General features: G+C 45.5%; 1 protein-coding gene across 1 annotated transcript; it reads left to right on the top strand.

Moving 5' to 3' along the window:
* Positions 1–21,868: 21,868 nt before the first annotated feature.
* Positions 21,869–22,791, top strand: LOC121979821 (transcription factor UDT1-like). Its single transcript, XM_042531811.1, has 4 exons — positions 21,869–22,069; positions 22,168–22,323; positions 22,404–22,589; positions 22,662–22,791. Exons 1-4 carry the CDS (start codon positions 21,869–21,871, stop codon positions 22,722–22,724), a joined length of 606 nt encoding a protein of 201 aa, XP_042387745.1. The 3' UTR covers positions 22,725–22,791.
* Positions 22,792–25,152: the final 2,361 nt, after the last annotated feature.

Below are 25,152 nucleotides of genomic sequence, written 5' to 3'. Positions count from 1 at the left end.
GGGAGTTACAAAATCATATTTAATAATTAACAGTATTTCAAAATCAGTTTTGAAAAATACCTCCATGTGTTTCTTCCAAGACGCAAATTCTCTCACGAACTTCGGTGAGAAGATCGTCTGTCCGGCCATTGTTTCGGTGCTTCAGACGATGGTTAATCCTTCTGAGGTAACTTGTCTCTAATACCAGTTGTTGGATCACTGGTGACCAGCAAGAGGGGGTGAATTGCCTATCAACAAAAACAACACCCTTCCCATTCTTTCAACTCTAATTAAAAACAACAATAATAGTAAATTAAATTAACAACTAAAAAGACGAGGCACAGGATTTACTTGGTTACAACCTAAGTGGTTGTTAATCCAAGGACAATGAAAAAGCTCTAAAAGATCTCGTTCAGTGAAGGTGGAGAAGTCTCTTACACTCCTTAATTGCTCAGACAATTGCTAGAAAATGAATACTAGAGTTGATACATATTTCCTAGGTCCAGGGGTCATTTTATAGTCCCTGGAAAATCTTATCTGTGGGTGGAAGGTGCCTTCAAAAGGGTTCAAGGCACCTTCAAGTGGATAAGGTTTTATCCATAAACCAACGGCAACAAACGGTTAATGTTGCTTGGTCGAAGGTGCCTTCAACGAATGAAAGGTGCCTTCCATGGTGGGTTGAAGGCGCCTTCCCACTGAAAGGCACGGAGGCGTCTTTAACTCCAATGAAGGTGCCTCCAGCAGGTCCGCGACTCCTTTTTGGCTCTTTCGTTGCTCCGTTTGCTTAGGTGATTTCAGCCCACTAGAATAGGGCTCACCCACACCCATTTTCGGTCTTCTCCTCGAGCAGACTTCCTCCCCGGCTTCTCGTCCCTCAGACCATCGCCCGTGTCTTTCTCGTCCGCCGGTGTACTATTCCACATCACCTCATCCCTCGGATACACCGAGCCCGTTGACTCTCATACCGTGTCATCCTTCTCACTAGCTGTGTCTTCTGCTCGATTTCCTATGCTCCTAAGTTCCTACACACTTAGACACAGAGATCAAATACACAGGACCTAACTTTAAATTTGTTGATCATATCAAAACTACCATGGGGTTCTATAACATTAGTCGTTGGTTTATGGATAAAACCTTATCCACTTGAAGGCGCCTTGAACCCTTTTCAAGGCGCCTTACACCCACGGATAAGATTTTCCAAGGGCTATAAAAAGACCCCTGGACCTAGGAAATAGGTATCAACTCCAGTATTTATTTTCTAACAACTGTCTGAGCAATTAACGAGTGTTAGAGGCATCTCCGCTTTCACCAAAGGAGATCTTTTAGAGTTTTTTCATTGTCCTTAGATTAACAACCACTTAGATTGTAACCAAGTAAATCTTGTACCTCATCTTTTTAGTTGTTAATTTAATTTACTATTATTGTTGCTTTTAATTAGAGTTGAAAGAATGGGAAGGGTGTTATTTTTTGTTGATAGGCAATTCACCCCCTCTTGTCGTCCACTAGTAGTTCAACATTATGTGCCTCTATAATTGTATTATAATTTTCCATGATGACTTTTAGATATTACATATTTCTATTCTTGAATTCAAACATCTACTAACTTGAAAGATATGTGATCCGGTGATAAGGACGGGGGATCCTCGTTGGCGGAAGGTCAACTGCACGTGGAGGTCAAAGGTCAGGAGAGTCAACATGGAGAGAGGCCGACCGGAGGAAGCAGGTCTACCGAGTCGGGCATCGCATGCCGACCGGCCGTGAATCCCCCGAACCGAATGAAAGACAACCCGACTAAGGGTCGGGTTTTCGATGCTCAAGGCAAAAAGGTTTCAAGGCCGAACGGAATGTCCGTTAAGCCGAGCATCAGGCAACAGAGGTAGGGCAATATCATCCGAGCATATGGCCGGGAGGTATCCCGGTCGAACCGATGACTATAGCAGGCGACAGGAGTAATATGCTTGCCGAGCGGCCTACCCGCTCATCCCCGGAACAGACAAGGGACGCAAGAGGACAAAGGAGACAGGGGATAACATCATCCTCGAGACACCTGCCGCCGACAAACAGCAGAGTTGGCGGCCAAGCCGTACACAGGATCATACGGTAGAAGCTTCCACCGTCACATCCGGGATATGCTCGGACGATTACGGAATGGCGCCAGAGGTACTTTTCTAATGCAGGCTGGTTAAGGTAAGTTTGGGGAAGTGTGTACGCATCGGGAAGCATGCCCATGTTTCACGGGGGCCCTATATAAGGACCCCCAGACGTCGACGAAGGTATGCACACATCTTTACTGTAGCCACATTATGCTGCTTCTCTCGTTGCCTGACTTGAGCGTCGGAGGGTCGTCGCCGGAAAACCCCTCCCGGCTCGGCTTCTTTGCAGGTTCGTCGGAGAGCTACACCACCAGTCGGAGACAGCGGAGCGTGCCATGTCCCCAGCGCCCGTCGACTCAACGCTCAGACAGGATCAAATTGGCGCCGTCTGTGGTAACGCACCTGAATCCGAGCCGAGAAGATGGAAGAAGCTGGACATCAACTTCTGGTAACGCTCTCTCCCGAGGAGCTCGAAGCACTCATCCAAGCGCGAGCTGCAAAAATTGTGGAGCAGCAACAAAAATCTCAGGCTGAGCGGGCAGCACAGCAGGCAACATCAGCCTCAGGGGGTCGAGCGCCACCCGAAGACAGGCAGGAGCAGCTCTCAATATGGGGGCAAAACAAGGGGTCGGCCGGTACACAGATGGGGGTGCCGCCCGCCCCGATACCTTTTCATCAGGCCATGTTCCAGACGTCTTCAGAGGTAGCCAAGCCAATCAAGACAAGGGATCCTCATCAGACGAGACACCCATCCGAGACGTCAGAAAAGGAAAGGCGCCTCGATCGGACGCGTCTCCCGAGCGGACCAACCGCCAGTTCTCAGACGCCATTCTTCGCGATCCACTACCGAGGCATTATGTGCCCCCTGCGATCGGGGAGTACAACGGGACAACCGACCCAGACGACCACCTGGGTAAATTTGACAGCACCGCCACTCTGCATCAGTACACAGATGGTGTGAAATGCCGAGTGTTCCTCACAACGCTTTCGGGATCAGCGCATCGGTGGTTTCGAAGATTGTCGGACGGCTCCATCACAAGTTTCAAGGAATTTCGAACGGCGTTCCTCCATCATTTTGCCAGTAGTAGGCGCCACCAGAAGACAAGCGTCAGCTTGTTTGCAATCAAGCAAGGCGCAAGGGAGCCGCTCCGAGCATACATTCAGCGCTTCAACCAGGTGGCCATGGACATTCCAACGGTCACCTCAGAAATAATGGTTAACGCGTTCACGCAAGGGCTCGTGGACGGTGACTTCTTCCGATCGCTCATCCGGAAGACGCCTCGGGACTACGACCACATGCTGCATAAAGCCAACACATACATCAATGTGGAGGAAGCCCAGGCGGCGAGAAGAAAAGAAGCCCAAAGAGACCAACCAGCTCCCACCGAGCGAAAGCATCCCATCAGTCACCAGCCACCTAGAGGACCGCGAGCCGAAGCCGCCCGTCCTCATCAGCACACTCGGTCGCATGCCGTCCAGCAAGTTGCGGCTGACCGGCCCAAGCCCAAGGGGAAGGTATGGACCCCAATGTTTTGTTCACTCCATCAGTCGGCCACCCACAATACCCGCGACTGTCGGAGCCTTCCCCCCATCGCTCATCCCGCACCAAGGAGTTACCGCCGCCGATCGCCTTCACCAGATCGGCAACATCGACAACGGAGCCCCATGCAAAGGACAGAAAGGCGATCCCCCGAGCGGCATCACCATCAGCAGCACGGAGCCCACCACCGAGCGTCAAATGAACGACCTCGACCTTCCGCTCGGGAGAAGGAAAATAGGGGCAACGCATCTCGGGGAGAAATCAGCATCATCGCCGGGGGCCCGACCGGTGGAGATTCCAACGGAGCCAGAAAGGCCCACGCTAGGCAGTTGACGATCCATGCGGTCGGCTGCAGCAAGGAAAGGGCGAGCGGGCCGGAGATCAGCTTCGGGCCCAGGGACCTCCAAGGAGTTGAAGTCCCTCACGATGACGCCCTAATCATCCGAGCGGTAATAGCCAATTATACTATTCACCACATTTTCATTGACACAGGCAGCTCGGTCAACAAAATTTTCAAGAAGGCCTTCGACCAACTACAAGTTGACCGAGCCGAACTACTGCCGATGACGACCCCCCTCTACGGATTCACGGGCAACGAAGTCTTGCCGGTCGGCCAAGTCCAACTAGCTATCTCGTTGGGCGAGGAGTCGCTCAGAAGGACAAGGACCACCACCTTCATCGTGGTCGATGCTCCTTCTGCATACAACGTCATCCTGGGGCGACCGGCTCTCAAGGAGTTCCGAACGGTCATCTCCACTTTCTGCCAAAAGATCAAATTCCCGTTGGAGGATCAAGTAGGGGAGGTGTGGGGAGACTAGCTGGCCGCTCGGAGATGCTACGTGGAGATGGTCCAAGCCGAAGCCAAGTCCGTTCGGAAAGTGCCGCGGGTCGAGGTACATGCTATTACTGAAAAGCCACCTTCTTTAGTTTATGAAGAAAAGGAGGAGGTGCAGATTGACCCATCCCGACCGGAGGCCACCACCTTCATAGCATCCGATCTGGAGGAGATACAGAAGGAGAAGTTGATCAAATGCTTGCGGCGAAACTGCGACATCTTCGCTGGTCGACCCATGAGCTCCCTGGGGTCTCGCCGAGCGTAGCGCAACATGAACTTCATGTCCGGCCGAACGCTCGTCCGGTGAAGCAAAGGAAGAGGGACTTCAGCGCGGAGCAAATGTGATCATCCGGGTGGAGGTTGAGAAGCTTCTAGAGGCCGGCCACATAAGGGAAGTACAATTTCCAAGTTGGCTTGCAAATGTGGTCCTGGTTTCCAAGCCGGGCAACAAGTGGAGAGTCTGCACGACTTCCGGGACTTGAACAAGGCTTGCCTGAAGGACTTCTACCCCCTTCCCCGGATCGATTAGCTGGTGGACTCCACAGCCGGGTGCGAGTTGATATGCATGCTGGATGCATACCAATGCTACCATCAAGTGTCGCTCGCCCGAGAAGACCAAGAGAAGGTCAGCTTCATCACGGCGGACGACACCTATTGCTACAATGTCATGCCGTTCGGGCTGAAGAACGCGGCAGCCACCTATCAGCGTCTGATAAACAAGGTCTTCAAGGGGCAGATCGGACGTAACTTGGAAGTGTACGTGGACGACATACTTATCAAATCCTTCCGGGCGACAGATCTCTACGCGGGCATGGAGGAGACCTTCCAAACGTTGAGAAGGTATGGAGTCAAACTTAACCCTCAGAAGTGCCTGTTTGGGGCAAAAGGCGGGCACTTCCTGGGCTACATTGTGACCGAGCGAGGTATAGATGCAAACCCCAGCAAGATAAAGGCATTGCAGGACATGCCACCTCCCAGAAATCTCCGAGAGGTACAGCGTCTCACCGGTCAGATAACAGCGCTGTCAAGGTTCATTTCTAAGACGACCGACTGGAGCTTGCCATTCTTTAAGATCCTCCGTAAAGCCACCAAGTTCCAATGGGACGAGGAGTGCGATCGGGCATTCGAGGAATTGAAGACTTATCTGAATTCCTTACCCGTGTTGGCAAAACCAGCCGAAGGTGAGCCGCTCCGCATTTATTTATCTTCAACTGAGCATGCTGTGGGCTCAACATTAGTAAGGCCGAGCGGTGAGGAACAGCCAGTCTACTTTTTAAGCCATATCTTAAAAGATGCTGAGTCTCGCTACACCGGTCTTGAGAAGTTGGTCTTCGCCTTGGTACTCGCCGCTAGGAGGTTGCGCCCTTACTTTTTGGCGCACACCATTATTGTGATGACAAATAGCCCGCTCGCAAGGGTACTCCTGAACCCTAAAGCATCTGGGCGGCTCATCAAGTGGACAACGGAGCTTAGCGAATTCGACATCCAATACCAACCCCGCTCGGCGATCAAAGCGCAGTCCTTGGCAGATTTCGTGACCGAAGTACAAAAGCCTGAGCTCGAAGCTACATGGAAGATATATGTGGACGGCTCGTCCACTCGGCTCGGAAGCGGAATTGGGATCATGCTACTATCGCCTCAGGGAGAGCGGATACATTTATCCGTCCGGCTAGATTATCGGGCAACCAATAATGAGGCGGAATACGAAGCCCTCATAGCCGGATTGCAAGCTGCACGGCATGTTAGAGCCAGTCGGGTCGTGATCCACTCGGATTCCTAGCTTGCAGCTCAACAACTCATGGGCGCTTTTGAGATAAACAATGCAAGACTCCGATTATACACAGAGGCCTTTGAGAAACTCAAGGCCGGCTTCACTGAGGTGATAGTCCAGAAGATACCCCGAGCGGAGAACCAAGCGGCAGATGAATTAGCCAAGCTAGCAAGCTCGATATCGCCGGTCGTCATCCAGCAACCAATCGAGCAAGTATCCTTGGTAGCACACATAGACCGGATGGAAGGCCTCACGTTCCCGAGTGACTGGAGAATGGCCATCATGGAGTTTCTGCGCTTAGGGGCCACGCCCTCCGATCGGGACGAAACTCAGCTACTAAGGAGGAGAGCCGGTCAGTTCACTCTCATCGGGGATCAGCTTTACAAAAAGGCTTTCTCCCGACCGCTGCTAAAATGTGTCAGCTCAGAAGACGCAGAGTACATTCTCAAGGAGGTACACCAAGGATCTTGCGGAGGTCATTCGGGTGGCCGATCTTTAGCTAGGAAGATCCTGATGGCCGGATACTTCTGGCCAACACTGCATGAGGACGCCGCTCGGACCGTCGCAATGTGGCTCTCCTGTCAGAAGTATCATAATTTCTCGCATAAGCCGACGGAGGAAATGAAAGCGTCCACCGTATCTTGCCCGTTCGACCAGTGGGGCATGGACATCGTAGGACCCTTCCCTATGGCGACCGGACAAAGGAAGTTTCTATTGGTGGCGGTAGATTACTTCTCCAAGTGGGTGGAGGCTGGGCCATTGGCCAAGATAACCGAGCACATGGACAAAAAATTCATCTGGCAAAACACCATCTGTCGGTTCGGCATTCCGCGTCGACTCGTGTCAGATAACGGGCGACAGTTCGTCGAAAGTCAGCTCGAGGAATGGTGCAAGGGGTATGACATTGAGCAACATTTCACGTCCGTGGCGTATCCCCAAAGCAATGGTCAAGCCGAAGTAGCCAACCGGGAGATACTCCAAATTCTTCAGGCTCGGCTCGACCACATGGGAGGAAGCTGGGTCGACTAGCTGCAGGGAGTCTTATGGGTCATCCGCACGACCCCTAAGGAGGGAACGGGAGTAACCCCGTTCCACCTGGTGTATGAAGGCGAGGCGGTCGTCCCAGTTGAAGTCGGCATAAAGTCCGTCCGGATCCAGAACTACGACGAGGCAAATTCCGAGCGGAGGCAGCTAGAATTGGACTTGATCGACGAGGAGCGAGCCAAAGCGTCCGTTCGGTTGATGGCCTATAGATAAAGAATGAAGCATAACTACAACCGCCGCGTGATTCCTCGAGCATTCCAGGTGGGCGACTTAGTCTCGAAGAAAGTAAAGCTGGTCGGGGACGTAGGTAAGCTGGAAGCTCCCTGGGCAGGACCCTTCAAAGTCGTCGAGAAGCTCCGATCGGGAGCCTACTACTTGGAGGATGAGGATGGACGAAAGCTAGAGAGGCCATGGAGCGCAAACCACCTCCAGCCCTATCGGGCTGGATGAAAGGTGCGCTGATGTAATATATTTTGAATATTCCGTTCGGATGTATTGTTTGGTTGTAGGAATGAAAGCTATAAGAACAAAGCAAAAGCATAATTCTGGCGCACGAAGCGGGTAGCAGCATGATGTCGTGGCAAAGACCCCGTGTCGTTCGGCCGGGAGTATATTATCCGAGCCAAATGCTCGATGATGAAGACCCCGTGTCATTCGGCCGGGAGTATATTATCCGAGCTAAATGCTCGATGATGAAGACCCCGTGTCGTTCGGCCGGGAGTATATTATCCGAGCCAAATGCTCGATGATGAAGACCTCGTGCCATTCGGTCGGGAGTATATTATCCGAGCCAAATGCTCGATGGTGAAGACCCCGTGCCGCTTGGTCGGGCGTATATTATCTGAGCTAAAAGCTCATCTCTGAAGACCGTCGAGCGGCGACGTTAAACTCTAGAGTCGGACCGGCGACTATAAACCCGCAGGCTTGAAGACCGTCGAGCTCCGACGTCAAACCCTAGAGTCGAACCGACAACTATAAACCCCCCGGCCTGAAGACCGTCGAGCGGCGACGTTAAACTCTAGAGTCGGACCGGCGACTATAAACCCCCCAGCTTGAAGACTGTCGAGTGGCGACGTTAAACTCTAGAGTCAGACCGGCGACTATAGACCCCCCGGCTTGAAGACCGTCGAGCGGCGACGTTAAACTCTAGAGTCGGACCGGCGACTATAAACCCCCCGGCCTGAAGACCGTCGAGCGGCGACGTTAAACTCTAGAGTCGAACCGGCGACTATAAACCCCCCGGCTTGAAGATCGTCGAGCGGCGACGTTAAACTCTAGAGTCGGACCGGCGACTATAAATCCCCCGGCTTGAAGACCGTCGAGCGGCAACGTTAAACTCTAGAGTCGAACCGGTGACTATAAACCCCCCGGCTTGAAGACCGTCGAGCGGCGACGTTAAACTCTAGAGTCGGACCGGCGACTATAAACCCCCCGGCTTGAAGACCGTCGAGCGGCGACGTTAAACTCTAGAGTCGAACCGGCGACTATAAACCCCCCGGCTTGAAGACCGTCGAGCGGCGACGTTAAACCCTAGAGTCGAACCGGCGACTATAAACCCCCCGGCTTGAAGACCATCGAGCGGCGACGTTAAACTCTAGAGTCGGACCGGTGACTATAAACCCCCCGGCTTGAAGACCGTCGAGCGGCGACGTTAAACTCTAGAGTCAGACTGGCGACTATAAACTCCCCAGATGAGGCAGCGTCGCGTTGAGGCACTTCAACGATACGTTGACGGAAGGTCCATGAGAAACGGAAACGATTTTCCGTTTGACCGATTGGCGGAAAGCTCATAGAAACCCCAAGACCCGTGGATCGTCGCTTGATTGATCGGTGCAATAGAGAAAAACACTCCGAAAAGCTCATAGAAATCCCAAGGCATGTGGATGGTCGTCAGACCGATCGGCGCAATAGAGAAAAACACTCCGAAAGTTCATAGAAATCCCAAGGCATGTGGATGGTCGTCTGACCGATCGGCGCAGTAAAGGAAAACACCTCAGAGCTTATAGAAATCCCTAGTGGGAGGTCGCTTAACCGATCGGCGAAGCTAAGAAATTCCCTGCAGGAAAAGGGTCGAGCGGTCGGTCGGCAAAGTTAAAAGAATCACCCAAAATGGAGGGTTAACACAGCATGAACGGGCATTCATTTAAAGATAATATTGGAGAGTTACAGATGCCACGTGAAAATAAAAGACATGTCGATCGGAAGCACTCCTGAAAATACTTCACTCAAGGAAGTCGAAGACATGCTTTGGGATGGTAGTAAGGAGCGCTGCGTGCTCCGTCGCAGGGATGACCACTGACTCGGGGAGCTGACCCTTGGTCTTCAGATAATCCGTCGTGGCCGTGATGGCCAACTCGAAGGCGATGACTAGCCGGTCGCACACCTTCTCTACAAACTCCGCCGAGCGGATGTAGTTTTGCCTCAAGGCGTCGACGCAGCCCGGCTCCGCTTCCTGGTACTCTTTGAAGGCAGCACAGGAAGCGTCAAGAGCTGCCTACAGGTCCTTCAAATCGCCCTTAAGCTTAGTCACCTCCTCCGAGCGGCCCTTCTGCTCGCCTTCTAGCAGCTCGGCTAGCTCATTCACGCGCTGCTCCAGAGCGCGGGCTTCCACGTTCTTCTTGTCCAAATCGACGATGGCGGTGTTCTTCCGAGTGGTGGCCAGCTCAATCTTGCGGTCATAGGATTTGACCTTCTTGTCTAGCTGGTCCAACAGGTAGGCCTGATCGGCCGTCTTCTTCCTCTCGGCCTCTAATAGAGCCTTGGTTTTGTCAAGCTCCTTCTGCAGTTCGGCATAAGAAGGGCCTCGGGAGGATGACGGGCCACCCTGACTCTTTAGTCTCTTCAACTCGTCCTCCACCATCGCCAAGAGGTTGGAGATAGCGATCTCTTCCAACCATCGCTGAAGAACAATAAAATGTTAAGGGGGCCGATCAGGAAAAATACATTAAAAAGAAGTAAACCTTACCCCGGTGGCCTGCTGCATGTGGCTATCAGCCAGCTTGTCGAGTGGTATCATGGCCACACGGGACCGAGCGTCCGCCCACATTTCAGCGAGAGGCCTCTTCATAGTGATCATGTGCTCGGGGGTCGTAGGCCGATCGGACTCAGCCATGAAAGCCTCAGTAGGGAGATGCAGAATTGCCCTAACTGTGCGTCGCTGGCCCGGAGTCGTCTGAGCGGACGCCACAGGATTGGAGGCCGAGCTGGAGAAGGTGGACAAAATGCCTGAGCGGAGGGCTCGGCAGGGTGCAGGAGGAAGGGACGCAACTGGAGCCGCTTCTATGGGAGCCGCAGGCATCTCCAACTGCGAGGGAGTCCGGTCGGAAGATAGAGCCTCGACAGATGGTGCTTGGCTACGTGGGGAGGCGAGGCCCGTCCGCTCGGACGCTTGCACGGCAGAAGTTGCCGAACGGAGGGGCTTCTCAACTCTCCGTCTTTTCCTATTGAGTGGAAGCTCGTCCTCCGGATCGGAACTTTCCTCCCGAACGGCCGGTTCTTTGCCAGAAGTTGCACCAGCAGCTGCATCCATGGGCGAAGCCTGAGCGGCCGACTCGCCAGCTTGCGCCTCGCTCTCGTCCTCATGAGAGCCGACCGGAGCAATGCCCAGTTGCTCCATTTCCTTGGTCGCTGCCGCTTCAAGCGCGGCCGCTTTCTTCTTCAGAATTCTAAACAGCACCGACTCCATTACGATATTCGCTGCAAAGAAAAGAGAAGGAAATCAATTAGAACTCAAGGCAAATGTACAAGTGAAGTTCTTACCGAAGCTGCTCGGGAGAGGGGTCCTGCTCGGACTCAAACCAAATATGTACATCACTCCTTCAGGCAGGAGCTTATTGATGTCGAGCTTCAGACCGGCTAGCAGATTTGATGCTTGAAGATAGTCCGGTCGGGTCTTATATTTCTTCAGCTCGGGAGAGACGGACGGTCCGACCTGCCATTTCGTAAGAAAGGGGAGCCGCCCGGGAACACGAAGGTAGAAAAAATTCTCCTTCCAGTGTTTGTTGGAGGAAGGCAACTTATCAAAAAAGACTAAGCCGGGCCGAGCTTGAAATAGATAAGTACCCGGCTAGGACTGTTTGAGGTAATAAAAATAGTAGAAGATCTCCGGGCGGAGGGGAATGTTGTGTATCTTAAATAAGACCACAACCCCGCACAGGAGGCGAAAGGTGTTGGGGACCAGTTGGGTGAGCGGAATGCCAAAAAAGTTACAAACTTCGACGATGAAGGGGTGAAGGGGAAACCGCAGACCGACTACGAATTGGTCGCGGAAGAGACAAAAGGCGCCGCACGGCGGTCTGTGGGGCCGAGCGAAAGGTGAAGGTAATATTAGTTCGAAGTCGGAAGGGATAGCATAGGCGTTAAACAGGCTCTCGGCATCGCGCCAATCGAACCGCGACTCCATGGTGGTATACCATGGGCTGAGAGCCGGGTTCGCAAGCTGAGAGGAGCTTGCCATCGCCAGAGGAATGGAGGAAGCAGAAATCGAAAGGGAAAGTAAATGTGCAAGCGAAGAAAGGAGCAAAACAGAAACCAAGGGACGAAACACGGCCAAGAACGCGGAGAAAACACAAGGAGGAAAGGAAGAAAAGAAGAAGAACCTTACGAAGGAGTTGAGGACCGAAGGAAGATGGCGGAGAATCGTCAGAGAAGAGAACTGGAGACAACGGGATGCTAAAGCACCGAGGAGAGATACGGGACACGCGAAAGCAAAGGTGCGGCGGAGGAAGAAGATGAAGGCTTTATAAGGTTGAGCCCGATCGGCCTCGACCGTTGGATGCAGGTCACAGGAACCGAGGCTCGCATCGAGCCGTTCATTTCAAACAATTGATGTCCTATCGGACACATCGCCAACCCGTACGATGATGCCAGCGAAGGCGCCACATGGCATCCTCCCATAGGGGCGCATTTAATGAGCACCATTACGACACGCAGCCCGCGTTCTCGGTCTTAATGGAGGGGATTTGCATGAATCCCGAGGAGATCCGAAGGGCGTTAGCGTTGACCATCAACGCGGAAGTGAACCCAGCGCTCGGAAGGAGCCGAGCGGCAGGGGAGGAACATTCCAGAGTGGCACGGCGGTTTCATTCACGCCGACCGGCAGTCCAGTCAGTCGGACTTAGCGCCTCCTTCGACTAGACTTGAAGGGGAGGCATGTGATCAGGTGATAAGGACGGGGGACCCTCGTTGGTGGAAGGTCAACGGCACGTGGAGGTCAAAGGTCAGGAGAGTCAACACGGAGAGAGGTCGACCAGAGGAAGCAGGCCTACCGAGTCGGGCATCGCATGCCGACCGACCGTGAATCCCCCGAACCGAATGAAAGACAACCCGACTAAGGGTCGGGTTTCCGATGCTCAAGGCAAAAAGGTTTCAAGGCCGAACGGAATGTTCGTTCGGCCGAGCACCAGGCAACAGAGGTAGGGCAATATCATCCGAGCATATGGCCGGGAGGTATCCCGGTCGGACCGATGACTATAGCAGGCGACAGGAGTAATATGCCTGCCAAGCGGCCTACCCGCTCGGCCCCGGAACAGACAAGGGACACAAGAGGACAAAGGAGACAGGGGATAATATCATCCTCGAGACACCTGCCGCCGACAAACAACAGAGTTGACGGCCGAGCCGTACACAGGATCATACGGTGGAAGCTTCCGCCGTCACATCCGGGATATGCTCGGACGATTGCGGAATGACGCCAGATGTACTTTTCTGACGCAGGCTCGTTAAGGTAAGTTTGGGGAAGCGTGCCCACGTTTCCCCCGGACCCTATATAAGGACCTCCAGACGTCGATGAAGGTATGCACACATCTCTACTGTAGCTACATTATGCTGCTTCTCTCGTTGCCTGACTTGAGCGTCGGAGGGTCGTCGCCGGGAAACCCCTCCTGGCTCGTCTTCTTTGCAGGTTCGCCGGAGAGCTACATCACCAGTCGGAGATAGCGGAGCGTGCCACGTCCCCAGCGTCCGTCGACTCAGTGCTTGGATAGGATCAATATGTATTTTTAAACAGGGTCCTCTAGCTTTTGTTTATTAATTTTTAATAAGTAGTTATGTCTTTTATAGTTTAACATAGCATTTTCGTTACTGCATTCACAACTTATCAAATGAGATTTCATGTAGGATTAAAGATGATTTTGTTCTTTATCTTGATTAGGATGTATTGTATTAGATGATATAAACTTATATTGTATTTGATGACACAAACTTTGTCTTGTATTGGATGATCTATTATGAATTTTTTTTTATTAGATTTAGACATGTATTTGAATTTAACATTATGTATCTATATTTTAGATCATATGGATTATTGTGTTGTAATACTATAATGATGTGGTGTGAGTTTGTTGTGTTGTAATATTATTTGTGGTGGGTTGTCAAGTTGTTGTGAGTTGTGTTATGATATATTATGAGTTTATTGTGAAAATCATCGTTTGTGATGATTATAGTAGATTAGACTTGAATGTAAACCGGGGAAATGAAAATATTAAGGAGGTGATGTTAATCTAGAGGAATAATTAGCGATAGATAAACGGAATATGAAATTATCCGTCGCTAATTGTGATGGAAAATATAATCTCATTACTAATTGTTAAGCTGAAATACACTTTGGGTATCCACAATTAGCGATGGAAAAAAAAAAATTGTCACAATTAGCGATGGAAAATTAAAAATTCCATCGCTACTATCTAAAAAGAGATTCCATTCCGTTCGACTATTAACAATGAATATTTATTATTCGTAGTTAATTATAACGACGGAAATTTAAATTTTGTTGCTATAATTAGTGAGAGATAATAAATATTCATCACTAGAATTCTAATCCTATTTTGTTAGTTTTTTTTATTTCAATTGGAAAATGCAATAGAATGTTGGGAGGTACTATACGTGATGAAAGAGTAGTAACTCATGTTATAAAATTGAACCGTTAATAAGTGACGTTATATATATAGTCTAATTGAAACATTGATTGGTAGGTTAATTGCATATTCATTTTAACATCACTCTCATCCTCTGCTTTGTGCTCGCTTTATAATATAATATTCAACTTTATATGACAGAATAGATCTAATTATCTTCTTATATATATTTTTTTAAATAGATGTATTATAAAAAAAATATAAAACTTGAAATTATCTTACAATCATAAATATAAAAAAAATTAAATGATCCTCTAATTCAAAGAGCATATTATTGTATTGCCACAATATCAGAGGATATTCTTGATTTGTCTTAGTGATTAATAAAAAATTTCTATAGAACTAGATCGATTTTCATCAGAGATAATTAATGAGATTAATTGGAATTATCATTTATTTTATATATTAAAGGATAAATCCATTTCCAGGACTATGGTACCACGATAGGATATTTAGATTATCATCTAGACATCCGAGGTTCGATCCCAATTATGATGTATTTATAGGATTTTTTTTTCCAAATAGAGGACGTAATCAAATGATGCTGAACTTCTGACCTGACTGTTGCGCATGCTTTCTAATTATTCTGATGATTAATGAAAAATTTTTGTAGGATTAAATCGGTCATTCTAAAAATAGTTAATGAAGCTATGTAAATTTATCATATATATATATATATATATATATATATATATAAAGGACGAATCTGCCTTAAATGATAATTTGATTCAAGCGTAGTAGACATTGCATTCAGCTCTAGATCTATCGTATATATTGCCCAACTTCTTTCAACTGTCAAATCCATACATATCGTAACACTTAAAAAAGAAAAAAAAATTATATAGAACACAAACTCTATAAGTTTGCTTAGCTATTGTATATTTTATGGTGTTAGGGCTTGCCACCAGTCCCTGGGCCTGGCTTCCCTTTCTTGGGGTCGTGTATGGGGTTGGCTTTCCCGTAGTCATAATCCAGTGTAGTCTCCAGTAATGCTTTTCTGATCATGTACGTCTGCAAATTATGATCAGGATTAAACATATATTTATGTATCAAGAAACTCCAACCATGTAATTCATTACCTTGCTCATCATCAAGCCTGAAGGATCCTCGTGGTGATGCAATCTTCCCTGTTTGCCTGCAGAGAGCGTAAGCATTTGACATGAAGTGGATTGGAAGAGAAGGACTAGAGCCAAAATGATGAGCAGTAGTGTCTGGTTCTGCAGGTTTCTCGGCATGGTCGAAGCTGCTGCTCTCCCTGCTCTGACCCGGAATTGCGGGAGCTGTGGAAGGAGCAGGGCTCCTTTTATGGTCGATCAATGGCAGATGCAGGCGGCTTTGTGGAATGATGATGAGGAAATCCATTAGCCCACCAGCAGCAAAGTCAACTATCCCAAAAGTAGGTGCTCAATTAGAGGACGACAGATTTATTATAATAATATAGAGATCAATTTTTAATGGATATATATTTTTAGAAAAAAATTTATCATCCTCTAGTCACTTAGCGGTTGAATATAAATTGATCCCGTAATTTATCTCCCTTCACATAACTTCCCAGTGAAGCCGATGGAAACATCCTCCCATATGATCACTTACTTTGGTTTCTTGCCCCCACGGGCTGGATCAGCTGAAAGGGTGTCTGACGCTTACAACAAAGGTTCAAGGGTCGAGAGTCGCCAGTTGCACACGGACGTAAAACCTCTGTCTACTGTGCTTTAAATTCCACTCCACCCCCAGTCATCCCTCCTGCCCAGCTTAACCGTGATTTACCCCCTCTGGATATCTGTGGGGCCAGACCCAGGGGCTGCTAAGGTGATGGTTCCACCTTTTGCAACTTACTTTGGTTTCTTGATTTACTCCTTCCCAATATTATAAAGCAGTCATGAGGGCCACCACGGTAATAGATTTTACCTTATTATAGAACTATACCAATGAGTTAATTGTCCCATAGATTGACATTGTTAGTACTTATATGGGTGGTTGTTCCAGTAAATTCTCAGTGGGTGTAAGATACCTCGTTGGATATCTGACATCTCCAATATAAAGAGCAAGTGTGCTAGGGTAAAATGTCTCCTGTGATTTATCTATCTGTATCTAACCGGGGGGCCGATGATATTGGGCTACATAGGATGAGCATTATCATCTTTTGCTCCAACTATACCAACGAGTTGCCCCCACGGGTTGAAACCTTATGGATGTTTGGTACAACAGGTCTTGGGGTCAATTCTTAACATATGCAAAAAACCTCGTTGGGTGTCAGACCTCCCCCATGTAAAGGATCATTACGCTCGGGCAAAATGATCTTATGATTTACCTATTTGTATCTTGTCGTGGGACTAACGATATTAGACTATTTGGGATGAGGGATATCACTTTTTGTTCCAACTATACCAATGAGTTACCCTCAAGTAATGGTGCAACGGTAGGACACCTTCTTAGTTTCTCATGACTTTGAAGATCAAGTCTCAATTCAACAAATTAACGAATTAATTTTTCTTAATGGGCAGTTGACCTAAGAATGTTGGGTTGATGGGTTGTCTACTACAAGTACTTTTTGTTTATCCTGATGGCTAGTGGGAAACTTTCTTGGAGCCAAATCAGTCACTCCCAGAATTAGTCGGCATAAGTTGGACACCTAATGCAAACTAAAAAAACTATACCAATCAGTTGCCCCCACGGGTGATGAGTTGTCACCAATAGGCGGTGTCGAATCCTGGCGAACGCAAGAATAACTCGCTACCGTATATGCCCCTCCATATAGAGGGTTGCTATGTTGACTGAATGGACCCCGTGATTTAACTCCCTTTCGATACAAGCGAGACAGTCTTGGAGGGGCCCCGGTGCGAGGGTCATCATCTTTAGCCGTCGAACTACGCCAACAAGAGTGCCCTTGGGGTAATGGTGTAACAACATAACACTTTCTAAGTTTACTAGGCATCTAAGCGGAGTCCCAACTTTGACAAATTAATAGATGATTTTCTTTTAATGAGCGATTGATGTAAGAACTCAAGGGTGATGGGTCGCCCATTGTAAGTGCTTTCTAATTTATCTTGGTGATCGATGGAAAACTTTCATAAGATTGGGTTGGTCTCCCCCAAGATTAGTTAGAGTAACCTAAATTCTAGTGTCAACTAAAAAAAATTATACTAATGAGAGAACTCTCACAGACATAGCCGAGTTGGTACTCAAGTGGTAGATTGTCACAAGAGAGTAGGGATTGAATTTCCATAGGAACAATCCTCTAGGAATAGAATCCATCCCATTTAAAGTGGCGTCACTCGATTACCGTATTTTACCTCTCTTCCAAATGTCTTGGGATGGACTGGAGGCATACTTGGGGTGAGCAGATCACCTTTTGCCACAACTATACCAATGAGAGAGAGTCGGCCCGAAGGATGGGATATATCTAAAAATATTATACCAACGGGTGCTAGAACCTAAGGTTTGAATCCCAACTAACGCGCATTATAGAGTACTTTTCTTCCAATAGAATGACAAACCTATGATCACTCTGGACTGACAATCACAAGCTCTTTCCAATTTATTTAGTGAGTGAAATATGAGGTCAGATCATCTATCATAGGATTAATCAAGTTGTAAGATTTAGATATCTTGTATATATAAGAAAAATTATACTAATGGTGATTTCCTTCGGTAGGAAGGTAACTTTGGAATGTTAACTGTGAAGTGATACGTTCTTTTTAATTTTGGATTTACTCTGATGATCGATGAAAAATTTTCATAGGATTAGATTGATCATTTCTGGGATTAATCAATTTGAAAAACTAGATAATTGGATTAAAAAAAACTATACCGATAAGAGATCCAGCATATGATGTGATGGTAAAAGATAAGATATATTTTTAGACAATCAGAATTCAATTCTCATTAAGATGCACACTTATGATGATTGAACTGATCATACCGGATTATTTAAAAAAAAACACTATACCAACAAAAAACACAGTACATAAGTCAGTTACTAGCTTCAAGAAGAATGCCTTTGTCAAGTTACGCTTTTCATGCATCGTAGGGGCAGGGGTCGCCAAGGAAACCTGTGTGCGAGCACTGAGTGGAAGAGTGTTTTTCAGGAGCACTAACAGCCAGAGCCTCAATTGGTGATGGACAGTGTCAGAATTATTCAAAGCCTTAATTCCTTCCAATTTTATCCGATCAATAGGACCAGCGCCGTCGGCACAGGCCTACCTAAACTGAGCCACAAAGGGTGGGCGCGCACAGCACATGCTCAAAGACTTACAGCAGGAGCATGCGGCCGCAGAAGGTGTCCTGCAAAAAGTGAGTCAAATTTGGATCTGTGGATGGCAAATCACTGGGTGCCTGACACTGTTACAGTTTCCATGCACTGCACTCAACGACACTGCACTGTGGTGAGCCTTTTGCCTCGTTGAAAAAATTTCGTGGGGACTGTCTTATCAGTATGTGTGCTGATGAAGTTGACCACTGTTCATGTTCTTTGCTTCGCTGTGACACAATAGGGAAGTGCATTGGTCACAATGTGGGTGATGGTGATGGCCACTACTGTTGTGGCACGGCCAACAATGGAGCATGGATAAGATTGGCGTGGTTGATTGAGCAAGTCTAATGAGATGAAAGGAGACATGAGCTCTTGCTGTGTGAAGTATGATCAGAGCCGGTCCTTGTTATTTAAAGGTCCTGGGTGAAACTATTAATAATGCCTCAATTTTATCCTTCATCAACCTAAATAATAATTATTTTAATCTATAAAATTTTATTTTCTGAAATGGGATAAAGAAACTTTTTAGTTGGAAGATGATTTTTTATTATAAGATGGTTGTTCCTTTCTTATTTACGTATAAATTTCTACTACTCTAACATAGAAATTAAGAATGAAGCATCAGCTCTAAAATTATTGATATAATTTTTTTTCCCATTCCTACATTATTAAATTATCTAAGAATGACAATTCTATTTGTAATCAATTTTATTCTGAATGCAAAAGGTATTTACAAAGAACGATCACAATTTTTAGTAAAATAACACTGACAGTGAAGAAAAATTTATAATCAATTTTAATGAATCTCTAAATCATTTACCCTTTGTTCTATAGTTAGAGAAGGAAAAAAAAGGCATGAAAGAGTGTGTCACCAATTCCTTCATAATGTTGGTTTCAAGTTCGAAGTTCAACTAATCAATTAAAACAACTCATGGATTCAAATGTAAACAAATAAGAAAGTGATGTAAACGAAACACGAAAAAGAATGAAAGCTACTTAAAACTTTCTTTTAACTCAAAAGCATTTTATTATTCCAGCCTAATTAATGTATATACTTGCCACATATGATATCCTATAAAAGGATAAGTGCCACCAAATGACACTCATTTATCATAAAATCAAATTTGAGCTATACGATTTCAATATGGTGTTGAAATAAGTGAGTAAACTAATCATAAATCTTCTGCTTATATAGATTAAAGACTTGTGATCTAACATGATCATGCATAATATTTGGTTTTAGAATTAACAAAACCACCACACAAAATGATGTTAACGACATCACAAAGGTCTATTGAACATAAGAGTAAAGAATTGTAGTATTGATCTAAAATTAATGATGTTTAGATGAGGCAACAACCCGTACTAGGTAAATAAAATTGTTACCCTAGCAAATTAATTCCCTGTCAGAAGTGAGCAGGACAATATTCTGTTGACATGGAGTTCTATTATGAAAATTAGCAAAATCGGCCAATTCACACCTAAAACAATAAAGATCAAATGCAAACAAGGTCAAGAGACTTGCATTATACATACGTGACAACTCCACATTGTGACCTTTATCAAATATTTAGTAGCTTACAGGTGAGAGTAGTTAGAGTTGGTTGAAAATTATGAGATGAATCTATAGACAACAGCTTTTGAATTACGTTCCACATCCAATCTCTTTCTCTCTTTTTATATATTCATCTAAATGAACTACTGCACACTCTTTTGAACAATATGGTTCTAAAAAATACTGAACCTAGAGTGAAATTACCAATTTCTCTCAAGTTACAGACATTAACTAAGTCGCAATAACACTAGGAATCACAGGATCCGAATTTCATAGCACGCCAGTAAAGGCCTCAAACAAACTACTGGAATGAAAATTTTTAAAATTTGAAAATATTCAAATGTCAGATCTTAGATAAAAATAAGCAATTGGAAAGGCATTCCTTTGTCATATTATTTACTCGAACCCTGCAACCAAATCCCTAATCTAGAGCAACAAAAAGAGAAATAAAAGTAAAAATTGATTCAATAACTGGATTAATATGGCAAAAATCAATCCCTCAAAGTGATCAATCGAAATAAAAGAGCCAATCAAGACCTAAAACCAAATGGACCAGAAACTAACAATTTGTGTTGTTGTGCAGAAACAAAACATGATTAACGAGAAAATAGAAAGCATGAGTGTTACTGACAACGACAAGGGAGTTTCGTCGCGGCGAGCGAAGGTTAGGCACAGCAAGGAAAATTAACAACGAGGAAAATTAACAACGGAAGAGAGAGCCTCGTCTCACCGATGTAGGGCTCCTTTGAGAGAGGGCTTGTAGTTGTCGCGGCGAGGAGGGAGGCACGGCGAGGGAGGGCTTCGGCTACGAGAATCCCGAGGGCGAGAGAGCTGGGGCTCTAGAGGGGAGGGCTTCGGCGAAGAGTCGCGAGAGGGATAGAGAAGGACTTCGGCGAAGGTTTCAACGAGAGAAAAAGAAAAAGTAATTTTTTTAATATATATATATATATTAAAAATAGGCCCCTGAGTAATTTGGGCCCTGGGCAAGGGTCCTGGTAGCCCTGGGCCAGGGCCGGCTCTGAGTATGATCACTTAAACTTGCGATTAGCTTGATTCTCTGAGAGTAGTATCTGAAATCACTTCACATGCAGCCATTATTTGATTAGCTTTATAAACTGAAACGTGCAATTTGACCTACAATGAACAGTCCCCTTCCAACTCCACTTGATAAAATAATAAAAATTGAAAATTTTAAATATGCAAATTTTATTTTAATTCAAGTATCTCGATCTAACTAGTCCAAATTTTAAATATGCATTTTTTGGGTGTAGTTGTTAACTTGACATTTTGTTAAAGTAGATGGCCTAGACCATTCAATACAATCAACCTTTCTAGCCTGACTACTGCAGTGCACCAACTAGGTGACTAGTATAATCAAACCATTCAATTAAACTCTTGTGCTTGTCTGATATCATTATATCGATTCAAATACTCTAATATTTTATGAAGTTTTTTAAGTTAAACTATCATTAAAAAAAACACAGCATGAAACAGTTCATGATATTTTGGTATAGCGGTCCAGTTATTACCAGAATGATTGCGGTCAAAAAGCACAAACAATTACACCGGTGCCAATAACATGACGATCCAGTACTACTCCAGAACACCAAAAGTAACTTATTCCACACCTTCAATGGCAGGCCACGCAACCAAACGCACAGGCGGATCTGCTGAAGCAGCAGCTGTTCCTGCGGCACACCAACCAAACGCCAACGACCAAACCGTTTCCCGGGCGAAAACACGCCCAAGAGGAGGAACACAAGTACAGCTTCACATACCAAACGATTAAGCCATGAGATTCCTCACACTGCCCGTCGATCGCTAGCTATAATTGCTAGCTCATGCCGCAGACGGAGCCTTTAATTTCTCCGATCTCCGATCACCGATGCCGCGCCGGCAGAGGGAGGCAACCGAGGCGGCGATTGACCTGGTCGAGGCGGCGCTGGGGGACTGGTGCAATGAAGTGCGCGAGGTGCCCGTAGAAGCCAAGTACAAGTCGAAGAACCTCGAGGCGGAGCGGCGGCGCCGGACCAAGCTCAACGGGAAGCTACTCGCGCTCAGATCGCTAGTTCCCAGAATCACAAAGGCAAGGCATTCCATGCCCCCCTTCTTCTTCTTCTTCTTCTTCTTCTTCTTCCTGACGTTCATATTTGGGATTACATGAAGCGTTGGCGGTGTTCACAGATGAGCAAGGAATCGACCTTGATGGACGCGATAAGTTATATCAAAGAGCTGGAGCAGAAGAAAGCTGAGCTGCAGATGGAGCTCGCTCAGATTCCAGACGAGGATGGTGGGAAGCAAGGAAGCCTTTCGAGCACCGGGACGATGACGGCGACGACGGTTCCTCTCGAAGCAGTCCAACTCCAGGTGATCATCTTCTCCTCTGTTTCCTGAAACTAGCTAGCAAGATTAATGTACAGATTATGCAGGGAAAAGTTGAGCTGAGTCCAATCGGCGTCAACAAGTACCATTTAGGGATAATCTTCAAGAACAAGGAGGGTGCATTCGTGAAGCTGTTGGAGAGTTTGAGCAAAGTCGGAGCTGAGGTGACTGCTGTCAGCTCTGTGGCCTTCTCTGGTTTTTCAGAGACTGTCCTCTGCATTGAGGTCTGTAACTGTAGTCGGCTGATTCAGCTTAATTTAGTTGATCTTTTCTCAATGGCGCCATAGTTTTTGTAGGTTAAAGATGAAGAAAGGTTTTCCATGGCGCAGTTGAAGCAGCAGCTTTTATCCATGGTTTGAGCAGCAGCTAGAAGATACAAAATTATTAAAACATGAGAAAAATATTTATTGCTTACGGTGGGAAAATGAAATAAAATGTCTGGAAGGGGATTGTAATCAGGAGCATATTTTTCTCTTATGAAAAAAAAGAAGCTTTAAATTATTATTATTTTTTTGCATAGCTGGGCCACAAATGGACCTATAAAAGACAGACAAACTTTGAGCTTGCCCAAATGTGAGTGATGTATCCGTGACCGTTCGATCGAACCATTGTTTAATTGAATTGGAAGCCCTCGTGTTTGACCTTCGATTGAAGCATGTGATCTGACTTTTAGTTGTATGTTTCTAAGGTCCAAAATAATTGAGATGGTTCAGCTTGTGAGTTGAGTTAGTTTTGGCTAAACATGGGTCCATGTTTTTTCGATCCGAGTTACTGAGTACAATGTGGAGTTCATTTAGCTTCATGCTAGAGCCAATTCATCAGTTTAAGTAATTGCATTATTCAATAACAGCATTTGAGGATATTTAGGCTGTTAAATATTACAGAAGTAAAATATTTTAAATAAAACAAATACAATGAAACTTTTAAGTAAATTTTCAATAATTGTATAGAGTTTGACAACAGTTTCATCACATCTTCTTCTACATTATAAACAAAAGGATATTTATTTCAAGAATACTTGCAATAGGAGAGTTTGACAACATTTTGCCACTTCCCATCCTTCACTGTGTAGGACTATTAAATTTTATTATTTTTGTCTATTGCAGGCACTATTTTCAAATTAAATTATCTGTTTCAAATGTAGTGATTGTTTTTGTTTCTATGTTTCTCATGGCATGTATAACTTGTATGGGTATATCACAAAGCTTTAATATGTTATTTTACAATGTACACTTTTTTAAGCTGTGTAATCGGGAGAGTAAACTGTCAATTAATGAAACCTTGGGTCTTCAATCTCCAAAGTTTTCATGCAAATCTTGGAACATTGGTGACTCTGGAGACATGTCTTTCTTGTATTGGATAAAAACTCCTGATTCTTTCCATTCATTTGGTAGAATTTTTTATATCATGATGCAAAGAGCTGTCCTATACTATTCTAGCACCTATAGCAATCAGTACTGGTGATAGCAATTGCTCTAATGCTTTGAGTCTTTGGCAACTGCAAGTCTTCCTAGTGTTTGGTATGTGCTATAATTAAATTTGACATAGATGATCCAAGTTGATTTAAGTAAATTGATATACAACCAATTTATAACAACTTGCAATAGGTATATGTTGGTTTTGGCAATTCTTAATACTTTTGCAGATCTTTTGCTGGTTGTTTGGTTTTTGATTTATCAGGGAAGACCTTGATTAGGTTCAGCCAAAGTTGGTTGAACTCAAGTTGTCAACATAACTTTGGAAGTAACTGACAAAAATAGTTATTTATTTATTTTGGTTCTTAACTGTTAGCCTATAAGCATTTCAAGTTTGAGATTTCTTAAAAATCAATTAATTTTATTTGGGTTTCCTTTAGCCATAGACAAATCTATGGACTCCATTTGGTTTCTGATTATTCCTAGTTAGTATTTCTTGAGTTTGTGCAACAATGATTTTGGCTTAATAAATATAGATCCAACTTGAATTAGACTTAACGACGGTTCGGAATTGATGGTTCGGAATCGACAGTTCGACAGTTCAGAACCGACGGTTTGACGGTTCAGAACTGACGGTTTGACGGTTCCAGGGAGGTCGACCCTTAGCCTTAACCGTACAAGACGGTTACGGTTCACGGTTCGGTTCACAGTTCGTCACTGTTCATCACGGTTCAAGATGATTGTGTTAAAAAAATTAAACATTAAAAATTATAAATTAAAATTTATTGTAAAAAAAAAAGCTTGCATTTATTTAAGTTGTCTACGTATCCTTTTAGGGTATAAGGGAATCAAAGTCCATGTAGTTCTTTACATTTTTATCGTTTACATTGTCGCTCACTTCTATTTTCCGTTCATGTCATATTCGTTCCTTTAGTATCAAAATCTTCAACTTTGTCATTTGAAAGTTACATTCCTTGGATTCGTTTCTCTGCTCTGGTCCAATCGTCCAGTAATGCTTGGGCTTCCAATGAGTCAGGAGACAAAGTTGATCATCGTTCATCTAATATGTTTTCGTTGACACTAAACGTCTGCTCCACAACAACAGTTGGCACGGGACAAGTTAAAATTTCTTTGGCGATCACAAAGGGAACAAGAAAGCTTTGAGCCTTCTGTAACCACCACTTTAAGATATCGAAATTTTCGCTATCTATTTCATTAAAATCAAAAGAAGTCGTAAAATAATTCTCAAGCTCTTGTGTGGAACTTGAGGATCCTTGTGGACGTTTTGTCCTTTCTTTTAATAAAAGTTGTGATTTTGTAAGTTTTAAATTAATACTAGTAGTTTGTTGTATTTCAGAAACATTAATTTGGG

Source organism: Zingiber officinale, chromosome 5A, assembly GCF_018446385.1.
Source record: "Zingiber officinale cultivar Zhangliang chromosome 5A, Zo_v1.1, whole genome shotgun sequence".
NCBI lineage: Eukaryota > Viridiplantae > Streptophyta > Magnoliopsida > Zingiberales > Zingiberaceae > Zingiber > Zingiber officinale.
This window is presented reverse-complemented; position numbering and strand designations above follow the sequence as displayed.

Coding starts and splice junctions, on each gene's coding strand:
- LOC121979821 (XM_042531811.1), top strand. CDS start 21,869: ATGCCGCGCCGGCAGAGGGAGGCAACCGAGGCGGCGATTGACCTGGTC. Junction 22,070..22,167: donor TAGTTCCCAGAATCACAAAG/GCAAGGCATTCC, acceptor CGGTGTTCACAG/ATGAGCAAGGAATCGACCTT. Junction 22,324..22,403: donor GGACGATGACGGCGACGACG/GTTCCTCTCGAA, acceptor ATTAATGTACAG/ATTATGCAGGGAAAAGTTGA.